This window comes from Rhincodon typus, chromosome 7 (genome assembly GCF_021869965.1).
Source record: "Rhincodon typus isolate 14 chromosome 7, sRhiTyp1.1, whole genome shotgun sequence".
Lineage (NCBI taxonomy): Eukaryota > Metazoa > Chordata > Chondrichthyes > Orectolobiformes > Rhincodontidae > Rhincodon > Rhincodon typus.
Genome location: NC_063338.1, coordinates 11,914,179 through 11,926,191, shown reverse-complemented (window position 1 = coordinate 11,926,191; position 12,013 = coordinate 11,914,179). Strand labels below are relative to the sequence as shown.

At 40.8% G+C, this 12,013-nt stretch overlaps 1 protein-coding gene across 6 annotated transcripts in view; it reads right to left on the bottom strand.

The window, feature by feature from the left end:
• The window catches only part of creb1b (cAMP responsive element binding protein 1b), a 62,866-nt gene that overhangs the window by 18,214 nt on the left and 32,639 nt on the right, over positions 1 to 12,013 (bottom strand). For all 6 annotated transcript variants that reach the window (XM_020532422.2, XM_048598780.1, XM_048598781.1 and 3 more), the window contains one exon: positions 6,936 to 7,036. In XM_020532422.2, coding sequence (XP_020388011.1) covers positions 6,936 to 7,036 — 101 coding nt within the window. The remainder of the gene's footprint in view (positions 1 to 6,935; positions 7,037 to 12,013) is intronic.

Sequence of the window (12,013 nt, the reverse complement as noted above, 5' to 3'; positions counted from 1 at the left end):
CCATCACTGGGATCATAAGGAACATTGTGTAAAGGCTGCCAACAAACGACCCCACTCCACTGGGAGTGCTTGGACTCGTCCTGAGGATATGTCAATTTTACATAACTGCGTCTTCATTTTTATCCCTCCACAGATGATTAATGATTTAGTTTACTAAGTGGCATTTTATAATACTGCAGTGTACTGAAGCCAGAGAAAATGATTGCAGCTTTCCAACAGTAAATCGTTAGATGACAAACAATAACATTGAGACCTTTTGCTAAATGCAAGCAGTAGATTATGTTGAATATAGACAAAGTTCCTCTCCAAATGTCCTGGCTGGTAATTAAAACTAAACATCATATTTTCAAGTCGAGTCATACAACGTATAGAAGAAATAGATGTTTATGACCTTCTGGGAGCCAGGTCAAACATGAATGATATTTAAATGGCGGCTAACGGAAAATGGGGAAGACAAGTTTCGAATCAGTCCTTTCAATGCCCTTATTTGCACTGTAACAGACAGAATGCTGGAGAAACTCAACAGGTCTGGCAGCATCTGTCCAGAGGGAATCTGAGTTAATGTTTTGAGCACAGTATGACTCTTCTTCAGGACACTTTATTGGTGTTACCTAGACAGTTCTACAACCCTCCAAGAACTCTACATTTCGCAGATTCAGATTCCAGTGTCTTTCGCCTCTCCAATTTCCTGTCCCATCATCAGTGGCCGTGCTTTCAACAGCCATGGCCTTAAGCTCTGAAATTTCCTCTCTTAAACCCCACTGTCTCTATCTTTTTCTTATTTTTTAAAAACATTCCTTAAGCCCTCGGTCTTGGATTAAATGGCATGACTGCTTTCTTATGTAGTTCAGTGCCAAATTTTGTCTGATTACGCTCGTGTGAATTACTCTGGGATATTTTATTACTTTAAACACAAGTTGGTCATACATGAAGTCAATCATACTCAATTTCTTCAGGCCATTTTTCACTCCATGTTGAGATGAAGATTCTGTGAAAGGCACTAATCGCCACATCTGGACCATTATAGAGACATTAGCTGCAATAGGCAGCTTCAACATAAACAGTGGAAGCAATGACTATAATATAAAAGAAAAGCCACACTGGAACCAGACAACTTGTAAACCACAGACTGATAAGACAGCTCTGACGCAGATTTGACGGTATGTTTGGAGCCAAACTCGTCTCTCTCAGCTCTAGTTTGCTCTAAACTCAGCCAGGAATTTTTTTTTTTTTTTTTAAAAAAAGGTCAATATGCTGGAAAGTAATTTAATAAATCTACATTAGAGCAAAGTCAAGTCTTAATATAAAATGGGAGACCTAGAAGAGAAGATTTCCCCTCATTAATGTGCAAACAGAAAATGAGTTGGGGAAAACATAACAGAGAAACTCCTAAATTTTATTTATTATGGATACAATTAGTCAGGCTTAGTTGCTTTAATGACTTGCATGTCGTTCAGAATAACACCAATGTGGGCTCAGTTCCCATTCTCGTTAAATTAGACTTGAGCCTTGCAATCTAGTCCTGTCCCTCAGGGTGGAAGGCAATGTCAAATACCACTGAGAAAAACTGCTAAGCATACGACTCAGGCAAGCATTAGCAAAACCAGTCAAAGACCTGCTTTTGGGTAGAGCACACAAATAATGACATTACTCTCAGACATAAGTATACTTTATGGCTGTCTGCTGTTTAACGTGATGCTGACATTAAAAAAAACACTGCTGTAAGTATTGTTTCATCGCAGACAGTTAGTGACTTACTGTCAGCAGGGAGTTGCTCTGGGAGCTTTCAGCGTGATGTCTCATTGCATCAGGTCACACATAGGGAAGGAAACCTGTCACACCCCCATCAGCTGATTAATCAGTTCTTTCCCATGATGAATACAGATCGAATGAAGCATTGGATGTAGCAAGTAAACGTAATATATACTAAGAGCGACTTAGCAGCATCACTACTGACTGGACTGGCCAAGACCTAAAGGGCAGCATATCTGTTAGAATGGGCAACCAGCATTTCAAAGAAGAACCAAGAGGAAAATATTTATTTGATGTCTGTCCAGATCAGGAGCAGAACCATTTTCTACCACAATCAGACACCTCATGACCTGGCATATCCCCCGCTTTACCATTACCAAACTGGCGATCACTCCTGGTTCAATGTAGACTGCAGGAGGGCATGCCAGGAGCAGCATCAGACACATCTAAACATGAGGTGTCAACCTGGTAAAGCTACAAAACACAGTAGAAACAGCCTGCAATAGACAGAGCTAAGCAATCCCATAACCAATGTATCAAATCTAAGTTCTGCCATCCTGCTCCAGACAGGCATAAATGATTTTAGACAACTAAAACTGGAAGAACTGGCTCCACAAATACACTATCCTTGATAATAGGGAAACCCAGCACATCACTGCAAAAGATAAGGCTGAAGCATGCGCAATTGTCTTCGGCCAGAAGTGCCGTGGAACGTCCACCTTGTCCTCTTCATGACGAAAGTAGCACAGATGCATAGGTCTTCTGCCATTTTGGTTCACTTCATCAGCGACCAAGAGCATGCTGAAGTATACCCGATATTAAAAAGGCAAAGGGCCTGACAGCATTCCTGCAACGGTACTGATGTCTTATGCTTCAAAATTAGCTGCTGTATAATACATCAACAAGGCTGGTATTTATGTAACAAGAGGTAAATCATCCATGAATATCACATCCACCAAAAGCAGGGCAAAACTAACTGTCAATAACTGCCATAAGTCTACTCTTGATCATCCTGATCATCAACCAAGTAATAAAAGGGGTTGCTAACAACATTATCAAGCAGCACTTGTTCATTGACATTTAATGTGGGTTTTACCGGAGCAACTCAGTCCCTAACTGCATTACAGTGTTAGCCCAAAAGAGCTGACCTTCAGCGCCAAGTTAACAATGACAGTGCTTAACATCAAGACAGTATTTGACCAAAAATGGCATAAAGGAGCTCTGGCAAAACTGGAATCCACAGTAATCAGAGGAAACCCTCCAATGATTGAAGTCACACCAAGCACAAAGTGAGATTGCTGCAGTTGCAGGAGATCACTCATCTCATTCCAGGACATTGCTGCAGGAGCTCCTCAAGAATGCTTCCTAGGCCCAACCATCATCCCTGCTTCATCAATGACCTTCTCTCCATAATAAGGTCAGAAGTGGAGATGTCTGCTGATGATTGAGTAATGTTCAAACCATTTCCTGTTCCTCAGTTACTGAAGCAGTTTGTCAACACATAGCAAGACTTGGACAACTTCATCAGACTGGGCAAAGTGGCAAACAAAATTTGCACCACAAGTGACAGGCAACGGCCATCACCATCCACAGAGGATTTAACTATATCCCCATGAAATTCAATGACATTATCATTGCTGAAACCCCAACTATCAGCATCCTGTGATTATGATTACCAGAAACTGAACTGGACCAGCCACCGGCTGCTTGCAGATTAGAGGCTAGTAGTACTGGAGGTAAGCACTTCAACTCCTGATTCCCCACAGCGTGTCTGTTGTCTTACACGACGCAAGTCAGAATTATGATGGAAAACCTTACACCTGCCTAGATGAGCTCAAGCCAAACAATATTAAAGAACTTTGACACCATCCAGGTCAAACCAGCTCAACTGACTGGCCCATTGACCACCTTCACCATTTACTGGCTTTATTGCTGACACATAGTGGCAACTAGTTAGACCTTCTGCAAGATGTACTGTGGCAGCTCACCAAGGCTCCTCAGACATTATCTTCCAAAACTGGAACCCTCACCAACATGGAGGGTAGCAAACACATGGGAGCAACACTACCTGAAAGCTCCCTTCTCAGCCACACGCTATTCTGACTTGGACCCATACCAATGCTCCTGATGCTGAATCCAAATCCGAGAAGCCTTCCTGATAGTGCTATGGGTGTAGCTAGCCATCATGGACTGAAGACTTCAGGAAGGCAGTTCAATACCAACTTCTCAAGGCAATTAGAGATGGAAAATAAATGCTGGCTTGCCCAGTAATATTCCCTCTATGTTTAGTTGTTCTGGTGCAAGCTAAGTTGTGTCTGGTATATTTAAAACAGAGCAGAAGTCATAGGGCAGAGGATGATGGAATGTGTGTATGTGTGTGTGGTTTCTCAGCTGATATGTGGCCACACAGCTTCCAGGAGACATTATTAGCCAACAATGTCTACATATTGTGAATTTTAAAAAAGTGTACAAAGCAAACATTTTTCACTTCTGCATGGAGACATTGAGAGTTGGGGTTTACTCACAAAGTATAGAAGATCATAACACAAACTAGCCCCACTTCATTACCTAAAGACAAGCATAAACAGAGACATTTGAGAGAGAAAATCCTGAAATACATACTTCACTAGTTCAGGAGCCCCATTTGCTCAGCATCAACTCCTGTCTTAGCTGGAATGTAGCTAGGGATGGAATCAGAATGTTTCTTGTCTAAATTGTTCAGAACATAACTGCCTAAGAAATGACTCTGAACTTGAAACATTGTCTACCTCCACAGATGCTGCCAGGCCTGTTGTTTCTGCAGCACGTTCTGTGTTAATTCCTTTTACCTCCTCGGCCAACAACTTGTGTAACCTTTCTGTAAGCATGTTCTGACTTTCCTCAAAACAGGAAGTAGAAACATTAATGACACTCATTTCTGCTGCTTAAATAGGATTAAAGTAGTTCTTCCTTTCAAAATTCACTCATGGAGTGTGGTTGCTATTGTAATTTATTGGCTACACCGTGATATTTTTTGAGGTGAGCTGTCTTCTCGAACCACTGTAAATTACGTGGTGTAGGTACACCCACAGAGCTGTTATGGGTTTTCAGGATTTTGACCCAGCAACAAAGAAGAAATATCCAAGGGCAGGTGCTATCTGACTTGAACATGGACTTGTGGATAGTTGCGTTTTCATGTGCCAGCTACCCCGGATTTTCTATGAAGGTAGTTGCTAAAAACGTTATAGATCAAAGCTCCTTGCAAACTGGACATTCAAGCTGGAATTAATTCAGGAACAGAAAGAGTATTCTCTGTGCTGTGAGCATCTTGTTCTTGATTCACATTAATACTTTGGAACTAATTTCTAAGTCTGAAAAGGTTAAAATTCTATGGTAAGGCAATTCAATTGCTAGGTTTCAAGACTACATAAAAGGAGACCCATGTTTGTTTGCTAAGGTGAGAACATGATAGGTTGAGCTACAAAATAGGCGACAAAAAAAAACTTAAAACATAATTGATCGAACTGAAAACAGAAATTGAAACAGCAACAGAAGTTGAAAGCTCTCAGTTTCTAAGGAAACAAAAACTGAGTTTAAGGTTTGGGATTCAAAACTTCTGGATGGACTGAAATTATTTGAGATTATACAAAAGGGACAAATAACCACGTGTGTACAGTTGACAGCTTAGTGACAGAAGGTAGCCAGAATACATTAAACAGACTGCACTGTAAGCAAAGGAAAATAACTATGTCATAATTCATCATATGGAACGAGGGTGAGGCTTATCACAGTTTGAAAGTTGAGAGAACAGAAGCCGGAAGATTGTCTAATCTGAAACTATGGAAGAATCTACAGTGGTCCTCATTGAGTCTTGTAGCAAAGAAAGTTAATCAACAATAGCTCAGAAGTATTAAGTAGCAACACCCAAACAGAACTTTTAAAAATAGTTTCTAGAGGTGACGGTCACATACTTATGAAATCCTCTAGTCATATCCACATTTTTTGCATTGAGCAAGCCAGCATTCCCTGTGAAAGGTCACAATCATAGCAGAGGAAGTTCCAAAAGTTGCAATGTGGCAACATTCAATTCTGCCCTGCAAAAGGGAAAGGGCTTATTGCAAATCTTCCAATAAGTCACTCAGGACCAGTTTGGGGGTCAGTGAAGAAGAGTTCAAAGGATATATCTTATTGGAGGAGAGAGATATAGACTCCGTCTTAGGAGTGTGACATCTGTCCAAGCTGGCATGGCAACTGAACTACATAGTTTGTGTGTAGGTGGGTTTTGTTGAAGAGTCGAGAATAGTTCGCTGGCTCAGTGCTCTGAGAGTTTCCTCAGGAAGTAGTTCTAGGAATTAGCAGACAGCTAACAGTTGGAGTCATAACTCAGTCATCCCGGGGACCTGAGAAAGTGGGAAGATCACTGGCTCTGTGTCGGGGAAGCCATTAGGTGCTTAGAAGGGGCCTCCAAGCATTAATACTTTCAGGTGCACCTGAAAGAGTGTGGCTGAATAGTGCCCAAGCATAATTTTCTTGATGTAACTGAGCAAGATTGGAACTCGAGAGGTGAGATTGGTGGTGGGTTGGGAGTGTGGTGTTGACGGAACCCAGTGCAGGACTGGCTTGGTAAGGTCAACTGAAGACGAGAAGCTGGAATTCCACCCCTAAATGAGTACCAGAGAGCAGTTCTGAGGCCAGAGAAGCATGGACCCAGGAAAGGAGCGGGATAGACTACAACAATAGTAGTAGTAGTTAAGGGAGTCCACAAAGGAGCAAATTGGGAGGGAGTTGCAAGGCCAGATCAGCAAACGTGAAGAACTGTCATCAGTCTGTGAAGTTTAATGAAATTTGATGCCCCATTTCATGAATGTCTGGGAAGAGTTACTGATAAATCTGTGGGATCTCTCTCGGTATGTGCAGTGAAGCATTCCATCACAGTGCACTATCCATGTGTTGGAATCAAGTTGTACATGCTTTGTGCACTGGATTGTTGCCCTATTGTTTGTTCAAAGTGGTAGAATCTTGTGGTTTTATTCTTTTAGCTCTGATGTTAACTTAAATCACATTTGCATTATTTACTTGCATATGAAACAAATTAATGTTTTAAAAAATGTGTCATCTTGCAGCATAGTGCTATTGGTTAGAATGATGTACTCCAATTACTTTTAAATGTTCGTGCTCCCTAAACAGTTCATATCAGCTGTTACCTGTATGAAGGCCGTCTTGATAGAATTTCTCTACGTTTCTGCGAGTCAGTCATGCTATCCACAGACTCCTGGGAGTCCTCACTTTCAGGTATAGTAGAGATCTGAAACAAAGAAAAATCTCAGTTTCCTTCCTGTCTACTTTGTTTCCTTTCAGTTTATAATTTAGCCCCAAAGAAAATACTCAGCAATAATAGTTTATTGGCTAAACTGCAGTTTTCAGAACAAGGCCAGATTAAGTATAAGATGTCTTAAAACCAAGAATTTGGCTACTGATATTTTTCTAAACAATTGTTTGCTCTATAAAAGAAAAAAACCTTGTATTTACATAGCATATTTTACAACTTCTAAGAATCACAACACCTTTTATAGCTAGTGAAGCACTTTTCAAGCGGAGCCACTGTCACCGTAGAAATACAGCAGCAAATTTGTTCTCAGCAAGGTCTCTTAAACAGCTGTGTAATGAAAATACATGAAATAGAAGCAGAAGTAGGCCATTCTGCCCCTCAAGCCTGGCCTGATATTCAACAAGGCCATGGTTGATCTGTCCCATGCCTCAACAGGCCTTTCACGCCAACTCATCAAGAGTCCTCAACTTCCTGATATTCCAAACATCTACCCACTCCTCTAAATACTTTCAGTGATGTAACCTTCACAACTCTCTGGGGTACAGAAATCCAGATTTCACTATTCTCCGGGAGAAGAAATTCCAGTGTATCCCAGTTTCAGTGAGTGTTCCTTTATTCCGTGACTACGTCCACTAGTTCAAGACTCTCTCACTAATAGAAACACCTTCTCAACATCTACCCTGTCAAGGCCTTTAGAAACTTGTATGTTTCAATAGGATCATCCCTCAGTCTTCTAAACCCAAATGAATAAAGGCCTAACTTGTTTAACTGTGCTTCATAACTCAACCCCTCCACTCCAGAAATCAGGCTAGTGAATCTCTTGAACTCTCTCCAATACCAATATACCCTTTCTGGAGTACAAGCATCAGAACTGCACAGTACCCCTAGTGCAGCCTCAACAACACTCTGTACAGTTGTAACAGACTTCCCCATTTTTAAACTCCAACCCTCAAGCCATAAAGGCCAACATTTCATTTGCCTTCTTTCTTCCTTGCTGCACCTGCATGCTAACATTTGTGTTTCATGCACGCTAACATTTGTGTTTCATGCACAACACTCAAATCACATTGCACTGCACTACAATTTTTGGAGTCTCTTTCCATTTAAGTAGTCTGCTTTTGATTCTTCTTGCCAAAGTGCACGATCTCACACGTTCTTATATTAAATTCCATCTTGCAATTTTTTGCTCACTCATGCAACCTTTACCCCTTGCAGATTCCTCATCATGCCCTATTAGCTAGTTTTGTACCATCAGCAAATTTTGAGACACACTACACTTCCTCCAGATCATTTACTACAAATCATAAATAATTGAGGCCCAACAACTAATCCTTGTGCACTCCACTAGTGACGTCTTTCCCATCTGAAAAACTTATTAATCCCTAATAAGGTGTGTGTTAACCAATCTTCCATCCATGTGAATACATCACTACCAATACCATGAGCTCCAACCTGCGCAATAACCTTTTACAGGGTATCTTATCAAATACATCTGGAGATCCAAATACAATAGATCCACTGGGATCCCTCTATCAACTGTGCTTGATACATCTTCAAAGAAATCTAGCAAATTTGTCAAACAAAGCATCTGTTTGACTGGGTTAAGCTTTTCTAACTGCACTTTTTCTTTTAAATACTTTGAGACAAGGCCTGTTTTAAAACCAGAGATCACAAGAAAATTCTGTATAAGTTAAAAGCGGTACAGTAACATGACACTCATTGCGAACACTGTTTATACAGCTGTGATTACAGCAGCGTTTTCAGGCAGACTGAAGCCAAGGGCTGTGTACAGGTGAAGATTTGTTTGACAATAAATAGCAGACTGGTTTGTGGACTAGTGACCAGTTATCAATGGCAAAGGTCTTCTGTGTGCCAACAACAATGCGATTGACTCTCCGGTAGCTGAACAGTTTGGGGCTGTTAATAAGATAGAGAGGCGCCTTCAGGCCACCAGGAGCTCAAGAGCTCTCTGTTCTCCAGAGTAAAAGCCACCTTAAGCCTGAAGAAAGCCAGTTTATCTTTCCTTCAGCAGTTGCTGTGATGTCTGGTCAGTAGGACAAAGACTTTCTATTAGTATACCAACCACCCTGCGTCTCTGGCAAACCAGTGGAAGCATCTGAAAAGAAAAAAAGACCAAGAAGCAGCATTTTTGATCACCAAATCATTTTGATAGCAACAGATTCTGTGAACAAAGATCACCAACTGCTGTCCAGATTTCCTTCCACCCATAACCCACTTTTTTTGTTCTCCTGCCCATGTCTATTTGTTTATAAGGGGGAACATACAAGGGGATGAGTCCTTCGATTGGTAGAGTTCTATGTGATGGTACACAGCTGTTTATCTGTAGCTAGAGTCTAATTATTTGTAATAAATAGTAATTCTTGTTATGTACAAGAACCTGGTAGCGCTTTCTGCCAACCTGGGCCTGAAAATCTGGTAAACTTTAACAACTACAAGAAGTCGGGTTTGATTTCCAATGCATGATCCCAGTGAGTTGTGACATTGTCCTTAATAATGGATTCTAGCATTTGCCCAATGACAGAAGTTGGGGTAACTAGCTTCTACTTTTCTGCTTCCCTCCCTCCCTTCTAGAACAGGGATATCACGTTAGCAATTGTCCAATCTTCTGTAACCCTTCTGGATTATTTCAATCAATGCCTCCACTACCTCTACAGCCATTTCCATGAAACCCGTTGGATGCTGGCCATCAGGTCCCAGTGACTTGTTTGCCTTTAGTTCCATGAGTTGGTCAAATATTTTATCTCCTGTGATTGAGACTTTTAGAAGATCTTTTTAACCATTAGCACCGTAACAGGTGTCTTCCAGATTTTTATAGTATTTTCCACTGTGGAGACGAATGCAAAATATTGGTTTAAATAGTCTGCAATTTCCATATTCAGTTATTAATTCCCAGTTGCATCCTCCAAGAGACCCAACACTTACTTTAGTCAGTCTCTTACTTTCTAGATTCCCAATGAAGTTCTCGCTGCTTCTTTTTCTATTCTTGCCAATTTACTTTCTTAATAAATTTTCTCCCTCTTTATTAGCTTTTCAGTCAAATACTGCTGGTTTTTAAAATAAATCCCAATCCTATATACTATCAGAGATAGTAGGAACTGCAGATGCTGGAGAATCCGAGACAACAAGGTGCAGGGCTGGATGAACACAGCAGGCCAAGCAGCATCATAGGATCAGAGAGGCTACTTGTTTTTGCTTCGTATGCCTTAGGTTTTGACTAGAAAAACTCTCCTTCACCACAGCACGACATCCTTCACACAGTCTTTCTTTTAACTGGAACACCTTTTGCTGAGTGTTATGAAATACACGTGTGTTTAAGTGTCTGCCACTGCTCATTCACCAGCCTTCTTCCTAGTCTATTTCACTAGCCAGCTTTAGACAACTGTTTTTTCATGCTTCTGTAACAGCCCTTATTTAAGTTGAGGACACTGGTTTGAAACCTTGGTTGCTCTCCTTCAAACTGAATTTGAAATTCTATCACGTTGTGATCGCTACCACTCTAGGGGATCTTAACTACAAGACCTCTTATTAATCTTACCGCATTACATATTGATGGTTCTAAGATAGCCTGTTCCAATGCACTGCTCAAAAGAAACAATTCCTGATGCATTCTACAAGCTTCCATGCTACACTTGTACATCTGACTTTTCCAGCTAATACATAATTAAAATTACCCATGACAATTGGAGCATCCTTCCTACACTCTTCCATTGCTTTTCATTTTATACCTTGTTCTACGAGGCAGCTCTTCAGTGACGATAGATGACCCCTACTCATGATTCGCTCTCTTGCTATTTCTTATTCCCACCCAAATTTATTCCACATCACGAGTTATTGCACATTTTTGGTTAAAATGCTCACCAGTGCACTCACATCTTCCTTTATTAATAAAGTTGCCCTACCTCCTTTTGGTTTTTGCTTATTCTTCTGGAACATTGGGTACTTGAGGGTATTCAGTCACCCTGCGACCATATCTCCATAACAGTCTATCAAGCCATAATCATTTATTTCCACTTTTGCTGTTATTTTAAGCACCTCATTATGTGAATGCATGCACGCAGCATTTGTAGAGAGGCTTGGGCTTGGACTTGGACTTTTTAGCGTTATTATGGACTTTGGTTCTAATTTCTGCTGCACTCTGGTTCTAATTTCTGCTGCACTCTGGTTCTAATTTATGCTCAGAAGAGTGCAGCAGATGTTCTACTACTTCATGTTACATTAATTATCAATCATCTCTTCACTACCCTGTGCTTCTGTTCTCATTAGTTTTTGATTTTCTAAAATAACACTCTAACCAATTGAAAACTCCACCCACAAATGAATTAGTTTAAATCCCTATTTATAAACCCTAGCTACATGAATCACCAGGACACTGATCCCAGCATGATTTGAATGAAGCTTATCCAACAGAATAGCTTTCTCTTTTCCCCAGTACTGTGCCAATGTCCAGGAATTCAAACCCAATCTTGGAGCAATGCATTCATCTCTGTAATCTTACTAACATTAGACCAATTTGTGCATGCTTCAGGTAGTAATCCAAAGATTACTGCCTTTGTGGTTGTGCTTCTAAATTTAGCCCCAAACTGCTCTCAATCCCTCAGAACCTCTTTCCTATACCAACAACATAGGTAGGAACTTACATGGATGACAACTGGATCCTTTCCTTTCCATCCCATCCCACTTCAAGTTCTACTCCAGACAAGAAGACCTCTCCTGAACATTCACACCAGATGGGCAGCAAAGTTTGGGACACTGTTTTTGTGGCAGAGAACTATTTATTCTTCTAACTTTGCTATTCCCTATTGTAAACACACTAGTCTTTTCTTCATCCACTCGAATGGCACTTTGAGTGAACCAACTACAGCATTGTTGTCCATTCTCGATGCAGTCTGTCCTCGCCCACATTGACAGCAAGAACCTGGTACCTAGAGGAGG